The sequence below is a fragment of the Prionailurus bengalensis genome, chromosome A2 (genome assembly GCF_016509475.1).
Source record: "Prionailurus bengalensis isolate Pbe53 chromosome A2, Fcat_Pben_1.1_paternal_pri, whole genome shotgun sequence".
NCBI classification, from domain to species: domain Eukaryota; kingdom Metazoa; phylum Chordata; class Mammalia; order Carnivora; family Felidae; genus Prionailurus; species Prionailurus bengalensis.
Window position 1 is genome coordinate 30,181,443 of NC_057348.1, and position 19,496 is coordinate 30,200,938.

General features: G+C 42.9%; 1 protein-coding gene across 28 annotated transcripts in view; it reads right to left on the reverse strand.

Annotated features, from left to right (window-relative positions):
• Positions 1–15,377: 15,377 nt before the first annotated feature.
• The window catches only part of CADPS (calcium dependent secretion activator), a 476,275-nt gene continuing 472,156 nt past the window's right edge, over positions 15,378–19,496 (reverse strand). For all 28 annotated transcript variants that reach the window (XM_043587832.1, XM_043587835.1, XM_043587838.1 and 25 more), the window contains one exon: positions 15,378–16,632. In XM_043587832.1, coding sequence (XP_043443767.1) covers positions 16,453–16,632 — 180 coding nt within the window. In that variant the 3' untranslated portion in view covers positions 15,378–16,452. The remainder of the gene's footprint in view (positions 16,633–19,496) is intronic.

Consider the following 19,496-nt stretch of genomic DNA (forward strand, 5'->3'; position numbering starts at 1 on the left):
GATTACAAAGAAGAGTTTAAAATTGTGCAAAATCCTCCTACACAGAAATCACAACCACATTAGCATATATTCTTTCTACGCACTGACAAGGTTGACATCATATGATATCTACTGTTTTATAATCTGCTTTGCCATTTAATATAGGATGAACTATGTCCCCATGTATTAAATGTGTTACTAAGACATAATTTTAACGTCTCTGGAGTATTCCACTATACGGCTTTAACATGAGTTAAACAGTCCTTCGTCGTTGGCTATTTAAGTTGTTCACATTTTTTTTTCTTTTGCAATAGTTCCGTCAGGAACATTCTCATACATAAATTTTGTGCATAGTTAATTCCCACAGGACAAATTCCCAGAAGTAGAGTTACTATAGCAAATGATATGCACATTTAAAAGCTTTAAATACCAACTGACGAATTGCCTTTCAGAAGTAGGTAGAATGCCTCTTTCCCAACACCTTCACTGACACTGGGCATTATCACTGAAAAAAACCCTTAGAAACTTGATGGGTCCCAAATGCTCTCTCATTGCTATTTCTGCCCATATGTTCTTGCCCAGGACAGACTTAGGTGCCAAATTATGGAGAACTTGGAATATAGAAATGATGGTACAGACCTAGGCGGCAGAAAAGGTGAAGAAATATGGAAAAGGACACCCCAGGGAGAGAAATTTCCAGAGAAAGGGGAGACCAGTGTCACATATTTTGTGGCATCTGAACGGTTCTAGATTGCTTTAGGTGTTGAACATTTCCTTGACAAGACCCCTTACTTCCCTGCTCTTCAGAAGTCTCTGGTCAGAAAGTGAGCCGCTGTCCCCTCCATGTGTTCTAGACCCTCTGTCCCTTCCTGGGTGAACTCACCCCTAGGTCCTGCATATGCGTGCTGACCCGTAGCTGGAGGTGCAGCCCCCTGACTGGGAGCCTCAGGCTAATGAGGTCAAGGTGGTCTGTGACAGTCGTGGAAGTCTCCCAAAGGACTGTGCCCTGACCTTGGACAGATGTTTGTAAATGCAAGCTGGCTGGTCAGGAGACTCCTGAGAACAGGAGTCTCCTGAGAACAGGTAGACTAGTGCAAATGTCTCACCATGCCTAGAAAAAGAATCAGAAGCGGCACCTGGGTGGCTCAGTTGGGTAAGAATCTGACTTTGGCTCAGGTCATGATCTCACGGACTGTGAGTTCAAACCCCGCGTAAGGCTCTGGGCTGACATCTCGGGGCCTGGAGCCTGCTTCAGATTCTGTGTCTCCCTTTCTCTCTGCCCCTCTCCTGCCCACACTCTGTCTCTGTCTCTGCCTCTCTCAAAAATAAATAAACATTAAAAAATTTTTTAGAATAATAAAAATAAACCTCACCAATCTGCAATCAAGAGTCGCATGCTCTATCAATTGAGGCAGCTAGATGCCCCCACCCCTTGTCTCTCTCCTTAATTCTCTTACCTATAAAATGGAAAGAGTGTCCTGTTTTCATACACACATGTAAGCTATCCACTTTTAACCCCTGGAAAGAAAGTCAAACCAATACAAATGACAGTCTACAGTTTGCTGCTGGAGGATATGAATATGTCATATTTTTGCACTTCTCAGAAAACGAGATCATAGCTAACTAAGAGCAAGAAGGCTGAGGTCCCACTCTGGGTAGCCAGAAGTTTGCATCACTGCGCTAAACATGTGGCCTTAGACTGATCACTGATGCCCGGCAAGCCTTGTTTATTTCATCTGAAGATGGGGAGAACCAGTCCACCTACTTTATAGGCTCACACTGGTGAGGTAATGATAATTGCTAATAATGACTAAGCTCATGGCACCCAGCACATAGTAAGAAATCAGTAAGAGTGGTTGCCCCCTGGGGAAAAAGACTAGAGATGTGGCCCGAAAGGAGACTTGATTTCCACTCTATTGCAGACAACATACTATATTATGTTGTGCCAATGCAGCAAGTGGTAGCAATTGTTATTATTACGTCCAAAGAGCCATTGCCACAGGAAACACAAGAGTCTGATGGAACTAATTAACACCCTAGATGACCAGTATTAATTTATTTACTCCTTTAGGTTCTCTGGGTGAAAACTTCATCTTATCTGCAAACACAAATCAAAAGATAATACTTCCCACACTGCGCTATGTTAAATAAGCATATGCTCCAGTTTAATTTAACAAGAGGGATAGAAATTGACTTGCTATGGCTCTCCTTTCATTCCCTAAGCAAGCTCTTATTTATAGAATGTTAAGTTTCTCCCGTACATAAATTTGTACCACCCCCACTCCCACCCCCAAGGAACCTATGGAGGTGTGGGTGGGAGAGAGAATAAGATCTAGAGGAAATCTTTATTCTGGAATGAAAATAAATATCTTCCCGATACCCGAGGGAAAGTCTGGGAAAGCTTCCTTTAGTTAAAAACTAGACATTAAAAATATATATTAGTAAGGAGAATAAAAGCACCAGTATACATTCCAGAACTACAGAGGATGAAAAGTCAGTCTGCCTGTTAAGTCGTCAGGAACTACGAATCTTGATCTGTGCTGAGCATCATTACGGGACAGTAGGGAGAAGGTCTGTGTTTTTAAACCGACACGAGGCTTACCCTGTCCTTAGGAAGCGCAGGTGGAAGAGAAGTACAAGTAGTCCAAAATGCAGCGCTGCAAGCTGAGTTCAAGGGTGTGCGTGGCAGAGACATAAAGAAAAGAGCGCGTAATTCTCCCAGTTGTTTGATTCATCCAACAAATCGAGTGTGCTTGCTGTCCAGTGGCGGCTGTGACTGCAGCGACCAAAGCTGTTCTGAACAAGAGAGGCCCCTGCCCTCCAGGGGTTCCCAGGCCAGGGGGGTGGGGGTTAAACAACAAAAATTTACTCTCAAAGGAATGTTCAAGAAGGATGGCAGAAACAAGGGCACCATCTTCAGAAGTGAGTTTTTTAAATTGCCAACACCATGGGGATGCTGTCGGCAAAATTCAGACTACGAAAACTATAAAACAAACAAACAAACAAAACCTGATTTTTTTTTTTCAGTAAGTAAATTGCGAGGGGAGAAAAAAAGAGAGACATCTATACACTAAAAGAGACTTAAAAGTCATGATGACCATTCATAACGTACGGACTTTGTTTAAGTTCTAATTTCAACAAAAGATTACTTGAAATTATGGCATTTATAAGAAAACTGGAAATCTGAACACGGGGTATTTGCTGGTATTAGGGAATTATTGTTACTATTTTAGGTAATGCTAGTTAAATTACTTACGGATGACAAAATTTTATTCCTGGGACTTGCTTTAGAAAAATAGGAGGGCAGAGTAGATTGGGATGTAGAGGAACCAGGATTCGCCTTGGGCTGATTTTTTTTTTTTTTAAATTTTTTTTTCAACGTTTATTTATTTTGGGGACAGAGAGAGACAGAGCATGAACGGGGGAGGGGCAGAGAGAGAGGGAGACACAGAATCGGAAACAGGCTCCAGGCTCCGAGCCATCAGCCCAGAGCCCGACGCGGGGCTCCAACTCACAGACCGCGAGATCGTGACATGGCTAAAGTCGGACGCTTAACCGACTGCGCCACCCAGGCGCCCCCGCCTTGGGCTGATTTTATTGGGGTTAGGTATATGGGTTCATTATATTATTCTGTGCTTCCATTGAAAACCCCTCATATTAAGGTTTGGTTATTTTTTAATTAGCAGGAAAGATTCAGCAGAAGTTGCAAAGGTAACGAAAAGCGTGAAGTTTGCTGGCTAGGGAGAAGCTCAAATTCTAGCTCAAAATCTAGCTCTAGTAAGTAAACAATCCTCCACTGTGCGCCTTCTCCTCTATTTATGTGGTATGGGCTGGACCACTCTTCTCATTTTCTAGAATTTCTTTTTCCCTGGAGCTTCTGATTCTTTTTTTTTTTTAAGCTATTTTTTATGCTTATTTAGTTTTGAGAGAGACAGAGTGTGAGTGGAGGAGGGGGAGAGAGAGAGGGGAGACACAGAATCTGTGGCTTGAACTTACCTGGGGCTTGAACTTGTTGCATCCACACGACTCCTGAAACAGAATGCTACAGGCACCAGTGACAGTTGCAACGAAGTTTATTACAATGAGAGGCAAGGCCGACCGATTGGGACCAACACTCTTGATAAGAGCGCGGCCCCGAACAGCCGGGATACAGAGTTTTTAAAGCCGATCACATCGTTTTATCGTTATCTGGGAACAGAACAGAGAAACAGTTGCCAGATGAGTCAGAAACAGTTATCGAATGAGGTGATTATTTTAGACTTTCTGCCGCTAAGTTGCAACCAGTGGACCTCCTTGACCTTGTCTCTGATGCTCTTTTTTGAGCTTTTGTTTCCTTCATTGGTAAAGCCTGATTCACAAGAGTATGAAGTATGATTTACAAGAGTAAAAGCAAGGTTGTTATCTTTTGACCTTCATTGTCAGAATGAAGTTGTTATCTTTCAAGCTAAGCGTTAGCCCTACAGTACAATTTAACCCTTACAAACTCACAAACCGTGAGATCATGACCTGGGTTGAAGTCAGACACTTAACCGACTGAGCCACCCAGGTGCCCCTGAGGTTTTTATTTATTTATTTATTTGATTTTTTTATTATTTAATTTATTTTGAGAGACAGAGAATATGATCAGGGGAGGGGCAAAGAGAGGAGAGAATCCCAAGCAGGCTCCACACTGTCAGCGCAAAGCCTGATGTGGGGCTCTGTCGCACGAACTATGAGATCATGACCTAAGCTGACATCAAGAGTGGGACGCATAACTGACTGAGCCCCCCCAGGTGCCCCTCAGGTTGGTGAGTTTGAGTCCCATGTGGGGGTATTTTTATTTTTTAAAAATAACCAAATAAAACCTTAATTTCTATAACAAAAAGAGAGAGAGAGAGACAATAGGTAATAGGTAAAGCAAGGAATGGGATGAGGAAGTGAAAGATGAAGAGATCTGGCAGAGGTTCTCACCCTTCTGTGTGAATTGGCAGGGGGAGCAGTGGCAAACATATACCATAGATGCGGACCCCTTCTCAGAATAAAGCTTTTAAACGTATAAGATAACATATGCACAGTTCCAACGGAGACCGTTCATATTGATATACAATTATCAAAACCTTTAAAAAAAATTTTTTTTTCAACGTTTTTTTATTTTTGGGACAGAGAGAGACAGAGCATGAACGGGGGAGGGGCAGAGAGAGAGGGAGACACAGAATCAGAAACAGGCTCCAGGCTCGGAGCCATCAGCCCAGAGCCTGACGCGGGGCTCGAGCTCACGGACCGCGAGATCGTGACCTGGCTGAAGTCGGACGCTTAACCGACTGCGCCACCCAGGCGCCCCACAAAACCTTTTTTAAAAAGTGTGATATAGTGATATATATACTTTTTTCTTAATGCTTCAAATAAGATCAATGGCAGGTCTAATAACTAAGGTAATTTAGAAGTACTGATAAGTGATATTTCGAGAGATGGCAACAACTATAATGTGATATGAAAAGTTCTAAGATTGGGGCGCCTGGGGGGCTCAGTCGGTTAAACATCTGACTTTGGCTCAGGTCATGATCTCGCGGTTTGTGAGTTCAAGCCCCGCATTGGGCCTGTGCTGACAGCTCAGAGCCTGGAGCCTGCTTCCGATTCTGTGTCTCCCTCTCTCTGTCTGCTCCTCCCCGCCCTCAAAAATAAATAAACATTAAAAAATTAAAAAAATAAGATGTTTGTTTAAAAACTAGAAGAGTTCTAGGGGTGCCTGGGTGGCTTCACTGGTTAAGCATCCACTTTGGCTCAGGTCATGATCTCGTGGTTCATGAGTTCGAGCCCCACATCAGGCTCTGTGCTGACAGCTTAGACCTTGGAGCCTGCTTCTGTCTGTCTCTCTCTCTGCCCCTCCCCTTCTCATACTCTCTCTCTCTCTCTCTCAAAAATAAACAAACAAAAAAAAACATTAAAAAAATTTAAAGACTAGAAGAGTTCTAAGATATCAGCTAGGGAAAAGGTCACAGATACTGCAGATGTTAATATGGTTTGCTACCCCCTTTTCCCACCCCCCCCCTTCAAGGTCCAGACCCCCTGAATTCTAGACAAACACTCTGGGTTAAGATTCTCTCCCTGGTAAGAGCACCTGAGCAGAAGGGAGGGTAATACTTAACCTTTCATCCTGTGCCTGTGACTGGAACTGAAACCAGATTCTCCATGTCCAGATGCTGCTCTCTTGGGACACTTTAAAAAGTAAATTATTTAAAAAACACTCCTTTACAATATTTTTAATTTGAGGGGCACCTGGCTGGCTCAGTCAGTACAGCGTGTGACTCTTGATCTCGGTGTCATGAGCTCCAGCCCCATGTTGGGCATAGAGATTACTTTACAAAAATAAAGTCTTTTTCATTTGAAAAAGTAATAAATACACATGGTTAACGTAATCAAACAACGGAAAACGGTATGTGCTGAAAAATGCCTCCTTTCCATCCAAAGTCGGCTGTCCCCTTCCCCAGAGGTAACCACTCTTCCCAGTTTCTTCTGAGACCCTTCCATGTTGATCAGTGTTCTTGGTCACCAACAGAAACACGACAGAAAAGGAGTTTATGAATTGCTCATAGAATCTACTGAGGGCTGGGAAAACAGGCTCAGGGAGGAACCAAGGGACGAGTGATATAAGGCACAGCCAAAAGAGCCACAGACACAGCTGTGTGTGGGCTGCAGCTCCCTCTGGCTCTGCTGCCCCGTCCTCTGGGTGCCCTGAACGGTCCTGCAGCCCCAGTGGGAGTCCCCTCGTGCTGCCATGCTTTTGGGTCCTTCTTAAGAGTCAAAGTTCTGAGCTAGGGAACTCTCAGCCACATCCTAGTAGTCGGGGGCACACAGAGGGAACATTTCTTCCCCTTCGATTTCCATGGGTTTTTGGATTTGGATTCTGGGAAGCCAAAATGACAAATGTCCGGGGCACCTGGGTGGCTCAGTTGGTTCAGCTTCCGACTTCGGCTCAGGTCACGATCACACCATCTGTGAGTTCGAGCCCCGCGTCGGGCTCTGTGCTGACGGCTCAGAGCCTGGAGCCTGCTTCGGATTCTGTGTCTCCCTCTCTCTCTAACCCTCCCCGCTCATGCTCTGTCTCTCTCTGTCTCAAAAATAAAATAAAACATTAAAAAAAATTTAAAAACAAAATGACAAATGTCCATTGAATCTTTTGAAAATATGTGCGTATAAAAAATACACACACATATTTGCATAGCTTTGCCTATTACTTTTTCATTCTTTTAAGTGCTGGTCTGTTTTTGTTTTTAAAGACCAAACTGTGTATCTTGGACATTCTACAGTATCAGCGCGAATAAACATACTTTATTTTACCTGTAAATACTGAGAATAAACTGACGGCTGCCGGAAGGGAGGGGAGTGGGAGATACAGGCTTGCTTCCAGCTACGACGTGAGTAAGTTACGGGATAAAAGGCGCAGCATAGGGATTATAGTCAGTGGTATTGTAATAGTGCTGTTTGGTGACAGATGGTGGCTACACTGTGGCGATCATAGCATAAGGTGCAGAGAAGTTGAATCACTATGTTGTACACCTGAAACTAACGAAATGTTGTGTGTCAACGACACTCAAGTAAAAAAAGAAAAATAAACCTGTACGATGAGAGTAACTATTACATGAAAATCAAAACAACCAACCCTACTTGATTCTTTTTCCTGGCTCCATTGTATTCCACTGTAGTAAAGGCAAGAATTTATTTCACTGCTCTTAAAAGGCTTCCAGGTCTAGCCTGGTGAGGCGGTGTTCCTGGCATGAGAAATGCTGATTCTGTCTTGCTGTCCTCGGCACCGACACTGACTACAGTCTCTGCCCTGGGTAGCAGAAGGGTGATTTTGTAGCAGACGATGTTGGTGTCCTGCCCGCTCTCCCTGGTCCTTAACCCCTTCCTTGCAACCAGGCCTGATTTCCTACTGCCTTTCTTGTGTTTATTTGCCTGAAGGCTTTCTGCGAGGACCAGGGGTTTTCTTTGTCCGCTGGCCCTGCGGGTCTGAAGGGCCCGAGAAATCCCCTTCCCTATCCTCATCTCCCAGCTGCCTTCAGCCAAAGGCAACCAGGATTTGGGCTAGCAGCCTTCTGCCAGCCCTCACACACCTCAAGGGGTAACTCTGAGACGTCTGTTCTGTGCTGGCTCCTGGACTTCTCCAGGCTGATCAAACGCCAGCTCCCCTCAGTGGCTGACCCTCCTCCCCATCTCCCTTCCTCATTTGCACTGAAATCCTTGTCTCAGGGTCTGTTTCTAGGGAAACCCAGATTAAAGCAGTGATGATGAAAAAGGGGAGACATGGAGAGAAAGTTATTTGTTCATTAATTAATTCCTTCAATAATTATTTATTGAGGTCCAGAGTCAGAGGAAAGTAGAGAGTGCAAATCAATGCAGGCAAGAAAGACAAATCTTCCTTTCCAGGGCACAGAAGCAAATGCTAAGAAAAAAGTGGGTCATAAGAAGACCTTGTTTGACACACTGCTGCGCAACCCACAGCTGATCAGTTGTTCTGTCCGCAAGAGGTGCACCAGGAACAGGTAGTAATGGAACCCAGCTTCTAAAGGGCAGTGACCTACCTAGCCATACCCGAGATCTGTTCAGAGCCTGAGACGTGGCAACCTCTTAAGAACTTAAGAAATTAACAGTAAAATCTTAGCTAACATTTATTGAGCACTTAGCATGTATGCTGTTTTCTAGTGCTTGACACATTTTGTCTTGATGGTAACCCAGTGAGCTTCTAGCAGTAGGTAAAGCTTAGGGGATTCTTCTGGTTCTTTCTCTTTTACAGTTGAGAAAATTGAGGCCTAGGGAAATTCGTAATTGGTCCAAGGTCACACGGCTAGCGATGACCACCAATCGTCTGAAATCTGGACCAAGTTCAGCCTGACTCCAGAACCTGTTTTTTTTTTTTCCCACTTGGCTACATTTTATTCTTTCTTTGCTCTTGAGGCTATTTACATCTATTGCCTCAAATTGGCTCCCAGCACATCTTTTGGAAAGCCCAATGGGCCGTTGAGTCCTTCCTCTTGACGGCAGGCATTGTTTTGTAGACCCCATGCCTGTGTCTTCTCCTGGGAGGCCACTTCACTTTGACACTGAATGCTCCATCAACGAGCACCTTCCCACAGCTGGGGGCAAGGGGCCCCTCCGGAGTGCACGTGCAGGAGCACACTCCGTGGTCTGCCTTCTCCAGGTGGGAGGGGAAGGAGGTGCCCCAGCCTCCCTGGAGGGCTTGGCCAGCTTCAGCCACCCGAGATGGAAACCTTCAATGTGGAAGGGACCAGAGCCTGTGCCTTGAGCTCCACCTTCTATTCTGTTCTGTTATCCCTGTCACCCATTGTCAACAAATCCCGAGGCTCCAGCTTCCACCTTTAACATTTAACTAGGGTGGCTCGAAGCCCCTTCCTTTGTAATACCGGATCTTGGTCTCTCCCCACCTCAGGATGACCTTTCTTTTGTGTATTGGGGAGAAATGGGCACTTCTTACATATCCACCCGAGTCAGTTCCTGGTTCTGCCCCTGTTCTCAGTTCACTGTGTGGAAGTCTCTTCCCTTGCATTGTCCACAGGAATATTACCCCGAGACTGTGTGCACAGCAGCCTCATTACAGAGGTGGATGGTGGCGACAGAGATGTTAAAACTGAAAAGAAAAAATTTCTTTTGTCTGAGAAGCAATGAAGTATGGTATCAGAACTGATGACTCAAAGTTGGACAAGAAATGGATGGGAGATGGTTTTGCTTGTTGTCAATGCAGAAAGAAACCCATTGCCTTGATTGGGAAATCACTCGTCTACGTTAACGTGCCCACGATCATTTTCTCATAACTACTCTCTGAGTTTCGGAGAGAAAGAGTTCTCCCTGTCCTGCCAAAAATCATCTCATAGGAGCTCAGCTTTCGGTATCGCAAAAGAAGAGGTTGTCGTTTAATCACAGTGGCCTCTGAGAAGTTCAACTTTCCAAATACATTGTGACGTCAATACTCTCCATATGCTCTGGAATTTTTAGTCTATAGTCTTTATGCTTGATTTTCTTGAAGGGTACTTTGTATTCAGAATGAAAGTAAGAGCACCAAGGAATACTGTGGAGGAACTTATCCTGCTCAAAGCCCCTGAAACTGTAGCTGTTTGAAGGTGGGGGTGAGGGATGGAGGGGACGGGGGGGGGGGGGGGCGGGGCGGGATAGTTCAGCTGTCCTGCTTACAATACTATAGTGACATTAGAATTTGAAACCTTGTCATTGCTTCCACATAAACTGTAGTTTTCTTTGCACCAAATACCAGCCGTATTTGTCTTCTCCTGTGGCCCCTGATTTCCTTCTAAGTACATCCCCAAATTTCCAACACTTTCTCTGAAATTCGTACTGTCTTCAATTACATTTCCTGCTTGGATATTTAAGCAAAGCCTTGTTTATTCTTTGCAATTGTATTCACCAGCCAGGAAGCAAGCCAACTTGTTCTGATGGACAGAGGGAAATATGCCAACTTAATCATGTTTACAATTCTTTGTACCATTGCACCAGCAATTCTTAGGGAACAAGAAGAAAATTTATTTGTGTACTTTTGGCTTATTGTTTCCTTTGCATTCCTGTTATGTTGTGGTTGGTGTATTAATTGTGATCACTTTATCCCCCTGTGAGCTGGTGGCTGAGATGATCAGGGCAGAGGGCTCGCTGGCAGATTGCGCCATCACGGCCCTTTCCTTGTGTTTTGCTTACTTACAACAAACGCAGATTCACAACTTTAGATGAAATGCATGGTTTCATAAGAAGGAAAACAGATGATAATTTTAGGGTTTCGATGACGAAGCAAAACAACCTGGAATAAAAGATGAATATTGATTTTTAAAAATTTGTTGAGGAGATACGGCACGATGGTGCATAATTTGATTTCATTTCAGGTTCTGTTAATCGTTAATCGTGTACCGAGAAGCCCAGGCCACAAAGAGCATGCTTAGTTTGGACTCTAAAATGTAAGGAAAATAAACTTCATTAATGTTTGCGCAGAAGCACTAATGAGCCAACTCTCGTTGGTTGACTTCCTAAAATTCCCACAGAAAGCCAAATTTATGACAGTGTGATTTAATGCCTGTGCTGGGAATTCAAGTCCTGTTAGTGGTGGGGTAGATGCTTTTCCTAAAGCCCTTGAGATTCTTCACCTTATTTAGTGATTCTTTCTTTCCAGGCAGAGTATATTGCAGTCCATTTAGTTTATGCTTTCTTGGCCCTGATCATACTCAGGTGTAATTTTCTGAGGCTCATCCATTCAATTCAGCCAACATTTACTGAACGCCTACTAGATCCCAGGCACCAGACTGGCACGCCCAAATGGACACAGTCCCTGACTTCAAGAAGTTGGCAGTCTAGCAGAGAGAGAGACACCTAAACAGATAATTCTAATACGGTTCAGTTAGGCTGCGATTAGATCGGGGGTGTTTCAGAAAAGCTTTAGCCACTTATTTCAAACAGTCCCACGGGTCACTTGTACAGATGGCTCATTTCCTCCAGTATGTTTTGTCTGTCCGCATTTCACCCTGGACTTTCAGTTTACCTAACTTCACTCTCCATTGGCCGGAAAACCTCTTTAAATACAGTGCAACCATTAAAAGTAATACAGAAAATCTCTATGTGCAGATACAAAAATGATCCCACACTGATAAATGAAAAATGTGATTTGCCTTAGTATGCTCAGGATGAATCCCACTTGTGAAAATATATTTTAAAAATATATAAATATATAAAATATATAAATATATCCAATTGGATATTGGATATGATTTGAACATATTTGGAAGAATATATGCCCATCTGTTAGCAATGGCTACTTTGGGGAAATGGGTTGGGGAAGGGAGAGGCTTCAACTTTTTGTTTCATGAATTCGACTTTATTTGATTTTTTTTAACCGAACAAACTTCTTTAAATATTTGGAAAAAAATAAAAATACTGCTTAGCCCTGTTATTTAGCCCAATAAACCCAAGCTAAATGAAAGTAAAAGTCCTTCTTTGGAACCTTAATCCACTCTTCCCATCTTATTCTCTCCACACCCCCTGCATAAATGTCTTTATGAAACCAGGCTCCCCTAACATACTGAGCATATCCATTGATGTGTTGCGTCAACATGTGTTTGTTGAGTGTTTACTACGTGCACTGGGAATTTATCAAGAGAAGAAAAGAGCATTGGCCAAGAGGCACAGCCCCCTCCCCTCCCTCTGCTTTGGTCCATGTCCTTTCTCGTCCTCTCTTTGTGCTCTTCAAGGCCCACCTCCTCCAGGAAGTCTTCCCTTTCTTCTCCCTCCTCTGCATCTTACAGGATACAGTCTATACAAAGCTTTTGAAGATTTATATCATCTAGACTAAAGGTTTGAAGAGAACAGTAACCACATCATCTATGATTTGTGTGTTCAGTCCTCACTTATGAACCATATATTTAGTGAATACAATAAGGATAGAATAGGGAAGATGGTGCAAACACAGCCTCCCGAAGTGGAGAAAAGCTGCAAAGAACCCATTCATGAGTAGTGAGATGAATACTAAGGAACGGAAGTAGAGAGTGTTATGAGACTATGTACCAGGGACGTGGATGCTGAACTGAGGGTAGGGTTTGGAGGGGCTTCTTTGGGGAAGTCAAATTTAGCTGAGATTTGAAGGGTGAGATGAGGTGCTTGGCGGGAGGCCCCCATGGGGACAGAACCGAGGTGCACAGGTGGAAGTGAAGGTTGGCAGGTGTAGCTGAAACCCAGGGAGCCAGAGGGGCAGAGTTAACAGAGGAGGCTGGAGGGCTAGGTGAGGGTCAGGTCGTGTATTGCTGTGCATGGCACCTTAGAGAATTCGAGCTTCATTCTGTGACCAAGGGGAGCCACTGGATGCTATTAACTGGAGGAGGAACAAAATCACACTTGCCTTTTAGAAAAGTCCCCCTGGCTGATGAAGGGGAAAGCACTAGAGAGAGCCTGGGTGTCTCTAGCACTGCTTGGCCAGTATGTACTCAACTATTTGTGGGCTGATTGATAATACAGTGAGTGCTTTTCCATCAGGTTAACATTTCTCTCTACGTTTCCATGTCTCACCATCCATCTGGCACTTTTTCCTATGGCCTCTTCCCTACCAGTCCTTCAAATAACTCTGGAATTTTCCTCTTGTAAGAAAAAGGAAAAAAAAAAAGATTTAAACACGCACTTCACAAGAGAAGCTAACCAAATTGTCAATACACATGTTAAGAGGCAATCAACTCTATTTTCGTAATCAGCGAACCACAGTCATAAACCACTACACCACTTAGCAGAACAATGTAGATTAAAAGAGTGGCCATACCTGCTGTTTTATGGGATTCTGATACTCTGCTGATGAGAGTAGTCTGTGGTTTACCCTCTGTGGAAAACGGGCAGTTTTTCCTAAAAGTGAACATATATTTACCCTATAACCCTGCAACTGTGCTGAAAGATATATACAAAGAAATTCATGGTAACATTATGAATGTGTGAACATGTTGAACTAAATACATGTGAACATGGACAAATCGTGGTATATTCATATTATAGAGCACTGAAAAGAAATAACTTATAGCTACACCAACAATATAACGTAGAGCAAAAAGAAGCCAGACTTGAAAGAATAAATACCGTGATTCTAATTACATAAGGGCTTCAATTCAATTGACACTATGAGAAATCAGGATAGTGGTTACCTTTGTTGAGTTAGGGAGGAGGTGGAGACTGAGAAGGGCCACAGGCATGGGTATGTCTGGAAGTGTTCATTATGTCCTATTTCTTGACCTGTAGGCTTAGGATTTGTGCGCTCTTCTGTATGTTTGTTGCGTTTTAATGAAAAACAAACAGGAAGGAAGAGAACACTTAAGATTCTATCCCAAAGAAATAAAAAAAGAAGGCTCAAGATATCAAAATGGTCTCCTTCTCAGCTTTAAATTTGTGGCAAGGATAACCTGAGACTTAAAAAACTTGGGGAGTTCTCTCTTTTTGATCTTACTTGATATCATTTCCTTCTGCATAGCCTTTCCCCCAGGGATGCACCTGGGGGATACTGTTCCACAGGATCCTCAGCGCTAGCTGTTGGGGGGGGGTGAATTTTCCTTTTGAAGGAATCTTTTTTTTTTTTTTTAACTTTGGTTTTGAAGGCACAATCTTTTCACACTTGCTTCTTTCTCTTTCTGCCTTTTGGGTCATGCCCTTTCATTAGTTCTCTAACTCACTTAGCTCCCCCCCCCCCCCCCCCCCCCCCCCCCCGCCCAGGGCTCTGGAGCATTTCTTCCTCTTCTCAACTATACTATACACTGGGCAGGCTCTCTCTCTTTACTTTGCACATTTTTGAATTGTTTGTAATTGTTGCAAAAACTATATCATAGCTTTGGAATTAAAAATGCAAATATAGTTTTTCTGAAATTCTGGCTTTGCCACGCGGACTTATCTTGGTGCCATTGGGCAATCAAAGATATCTCACACCCGAATGATATACCCCCACCATCTGTATTACCAACTCTATGCTAGTGTCTCTGGAATATTGTTTCTGTAGGGAGATGTGTAACCACTGGGCAAGTAGCCTTAACCTTCCGGACCTCAATTTGCTTGTTTCTAATGAGGATCATAACAATCCTTTCCTCTTGCGGTTGTTGTGAGATTTGAATGAGGTATTATATAGAGAATGTCTGGTGCGGAATAGTTGCTCAATAAATGGGAGTTATCCTTGCAATCCCACTAAGGGCAGGAAGTACTATTGATTTGTACCTGCAGACCTGAAGGATTAAAAAAAGTAGGACGTACTATTTAGAGGAATTCATTTGTAGACAGCCACTAGTCTACCTGGTCCTAATGAAAAAATTCATCACTTCTCTAAAACGCCCATCAGCCCCAAGGAAAGGTCAGCTTGATTTAGTGACAGATGCAAATAAGACAGGTAAGGCTGCAAAATGTTTGATTTCTTTCACACCTACGTGATTATATCTGCTGACAAGAACTGGGGGGCAAGAAGAGAGCTCCATATCTTAGAGAATCTTGTAAGATGCTTTAACAAATCTATAAGAATCGTATATAATTGGCACACGCTTTGTTTGGATGCAAACACTGCTGTTAAAGTAGCGCTTAAAAACAGTTTGTTGGCCTTCTTTTCGTACAGGAGAAACATTTCTCTCGTTTACACTCCTCTCTTGCATAGCAGACCCTTATTTATCCTATAATGGAAGCATAATCTGCCCAACATGTCCAAATGCCCACTGTGCTGAATGAGTGGAGTCCGACTCCGTGGGACTTTGGGCTGCCTTTTGTGGAGACAAGCATTTGAAAACCACCCTTCCAAGAGTTTCAAGGAAGTGACCTCTTGCCTGTTCTTGACCTCCTCTGCCGGTTTGTGTGTGTTTCAGTTCTGGCTTTCCAAAAAGACAGAGGAAAAAAGACTCGGAGGCGTGTTCTGAGGACATTGAATGGTTATTTATTGAGAAGCCACAGTCTTCCACACTTTCATAACTGTAGGCTTTATATAAGGCAAAAGCAAGATGGATTCACTACTTTACACAGAAAGAAACTGCTCTGCAGAGGACCCCGGGGTCATGCAGTTACAGACCAAAATGCAATGTACATGACAGATATAAAAACCAGTGTGGAACAAAATATTTTAAATTATGGTGACAGTCTACTGAAGGAAATATCCATTTCTTATTATAAACACATTTATAGTCTAGGGTTGTAATTTAAATATTCAGGTTTTTTACATACACGGTTATCGAAACATAAAAGCAAAATGGGACGTTTAAGAGGATAAACTTGGACAGATGACAGTTGCTCTGAACTGTGCTTGGTGTTTGCTCATGGGAGGATCACCCTTGCCGTGGCAAATGACAAGATCAATCCATTGGTATCTAGCCGCCTTTTTTTGTTTGTTTGTTTGTTTGTTTGTTTGTTTGTTTTTTGGCTAACTACATGGATCCGTGAAAGGATGAGTTAACAAGGAAAACGGGGGTTCAGTTTTTAGTTTCGGGGGAACACAAAGAACCAAAAAGGTGGCTTGCTGGAGGCTTGCCTTTGTTTTCCAAAAACCAAAGCAGATCTATGTGTCTTACATGAATTTATTGTACTCGTTTAAATAACTGGCATCCACATAACGCGAAACAGAGAAGTGAAATACTTGGTGTACTTGCCCTCACATCCGTTTACCATCAGTGCATACACAGTATATTAATGAAGCATCATTTAACTTTGCTGAGAACAGGAACACACCTAGCAGTTGGACTATGTATTCTCCATGAACAGTTTTTAAAGAATGGTGCTCCATATTGCTTGTAAACATACAGACATGGAATCAGGAAATCAGTGGGGTGGAAGGTCGTTTGCTAATCTTGGTACCACATAGCTAAAATGGCAATTGTATTGGTAAACATCTCATGGGCATGGTAGTTGACAGAAAATTCCCTACTGGGGTTAACTAACAGACTAAGGACATGCATTGATTACAGGACTTTGTCCCAAAGGACTCCAGGCCCTAGCCTTCTAGTCATCTTCCTCGTCTTCCTCGTCGCTGTCCTTCATGCTGATCCCCTGCAGGCCCCCACCCTCGCTCACTGATGCAGTGGCTTCCTCCACAGTGAGCCGGTTCCGGATGGTTTCGTAGGTCTTGCTGTTTAAGGTCGAGTCCAGGACCCCTTGCAATCGGAAATCTCTATAGGTTTTCTAAGGAGGGAAAAGATCAGTGATAAGCGAGATCTCAACTCCACGAAGGGAGGGAAAGGGCACAAAGCATGTGTGGGTGTGAGAATGCTGACCTTCAGCTCAGTGTCTCACTTAATGCATTGTCAAATGAAAAGCCACTGTACTCAGATTTCACTTGTACTGAAAACTGAGATTCTCTGAATGACAGAAAATGAGAAATTGTGGCAGGATAAACTGTATTAGCTGAGACAAAGCAAAGAACATAAGCTTGTGTTTATTCAGTTCCATAAAGGGAAATGTTCCATAATTGTTTTGATTCATTTTGGTGTTTTTTTTTTTTTTTGGGGGGGGGTCTGGTACTTTCTCTTAAGTTGGTGTATTATAATATGATAGACTGTGTAAGGGGCCATAACACATAAATAATGGATCAAGCGATTATGATATTTTGTGATTTCCTTTGCAGTCTGGTCTTTAATATTTTTGAGGCTCGTAACGGCACATCCCTCTGTCTCATTCACAAGACAGACATATGCATGTTGGTATATGAAACCTATTACGGGCAGCAACAATTATGGGGAGACGGAGTGCTAATGCCTCATCAATATGTTGCAGGCATGTGATTCATTTCTTATCTCCTTGGGAAAGAAGCGTATCTATTCCGTTCACAACTTCATGGTCTCGGGGAAGAAATTTGGCTCTTTTTCAAGAACAATGGCTTGGTATTACTGTACCACAAAGTCTTTCTTTGTTCCTTCAGGCGATCTCTCTCGGATTTCCTGAGGTATCCCAGGGACTGTTTTTTTCTAGAAATCCCTTAGCGTTAATTGAACATGACCAGAAGCATCTGGCTGTTGTCTACTTCTTAACATTTTTTTTGGAGAAAGGTCTCTCTCTAACAACTTTTCTCATCACACTGCATATCATTTCAGCTACTGATTCTGCCGTGTGTTTCTTCCATTGATATGGGACAGCATTGATATGCTGAAGGAGCATGAGGAGGAATGTTACCCTTCAGTGCACTCCTGTTTGTGACTTCCTTTTCTTGTCATCCATCTAATGAATCATATTATCAACAATCACAGTGTCAACCCCTCTTGAAAGTTACATGTTGTAATGACCGCAGAGTTAACTAGTGAATGAGGCTCAGCTCAGTGAAGTCCGCTAATATCAGATTATGGATAGGATGACCGTGTGTCCCCCTTTCCACTTTGACACTTAGTTAAAAGGTCCTCCTAATTATGGGTCAGGCTGCAAGGCTCTCCTAGGTAGCTAGGTAGCTACCTGAATTGTCTTCATCTTGACGGGAAAGGGTAGGAGGCTGAGTAAATTCTAGGCATGGTGTAGACCAGGTATCCAGAAGATTCACTTTTTTTTTTTTTTGTACTTTTCAATTGTTTGTTCTCTTTCCACTTAGGATAATATAATTGGTGCCAGAATATGATGGGAAAAAGAAAGGTAGAAAGCAGCTGGATATTCTCCCCTTTATTCAAATCCCAGAGCAGCATTCCCCAACTCAACTCTAGATGCCTACAAACAGGGACTGTATCCAGTCATTTTTAAATTCTCCATCTTGTAACAGAAGGAGGAGCTCAACTAATATTTATCCACTGTTGGATGAGTGAATAAATGCTTGGTGAATAATCAATGAACGGATGGATGAAGGGAGTGGATGGGAAGGCAGGAAAGAAAGCCAACTATCTTTGGAAATTCGTCTCAGAGAAGGAGGCCTCTGGTTAAGGTGCTCGGTGAAGAGGCCTCTGGTGAAGGTGCTTGTGAATTGTGCTTCACAGCTCTGTGCAGCGACACAAGTTTTGCTGGGCCTATCTCCGGCAAAAGTGAGGGAGTTCTTTTGGCAGTGACATTTGTGTCCTTTCACTGTGGTTCATGTCTCTGTTTTGGGGGGTTTTTTTTTGGGCAGAAGGCTAAGAATAAGCCTCCTCTAGGACTTACATTTTTCCCTTAATTAAATAGCGCTAATTCCAATATTCCCAACATAGATTCACTAATATCAGTCATGGGAAGGTATTTTCAAATATTAAAATTAATCTCTTCTTTTCATGTCCACCCAGTCAGTGTCAAAAAAAAAAATTCCCCCAAAGAAGAGTACTTATACCCGGGAAATGGAATTTAAGTGCTGAGGCAATGGCTAGTGAGCTTGCCTTCAGGAAGTGAACTTTTAAAAATATGAAAATTAGGCTGGGTCTATACTCCGAATGCATACATTTCTTTTAAGAGCTGTAGTACACGGCTGTCGGTAACCTTCCCTGGGCAGACGCTTTGTGAGATCAAATGTAGATGATAATAATTCTCTTTAATTACACTCAACGGAACAGTAATTGGTTTTAAGTCAGCACTGGGGTGGAAGAACACCTTCAATGAAATGGTGCTAATCCTAAAGAGACTAAGAAATAGGGCGGGGGTGGGGGGTGGGGGCTGAGGGGCTAGGGGGTAGAGCTGGGGCTGGGCGGTGGGGGGGACTTCTGGAAAACTGCTAAGAAATAGAAATTCAGCTACGTTTTATTATTAAAATATTTTTACAGACACTCTGTGCTTTGAATGAGATTTTTGCATCTGAGTGTTTTAAACCCTCTACGGTGAAGCATCAAATGGAAACTGAAATGATCAAAAACGTATTTACCCCCTTCTGTGATCTTATTATTTCATGTAAACCACTGAGATTTCACGCTGAAATAATTATCATTAGTCCAAGGCACACACACAAGAACAGGGAAAAAAGCTACTTTCAGGGTATGTTATCTCACCTTTGTGATCCTTTCCATTTGACTGTATACACGCATTGTAGGAGAAACTAGTTCAATTAACTATGAGAACAATAATGATTTGCATCCTGATAATGATCACAGGACATATTTAGAAATAGCTGG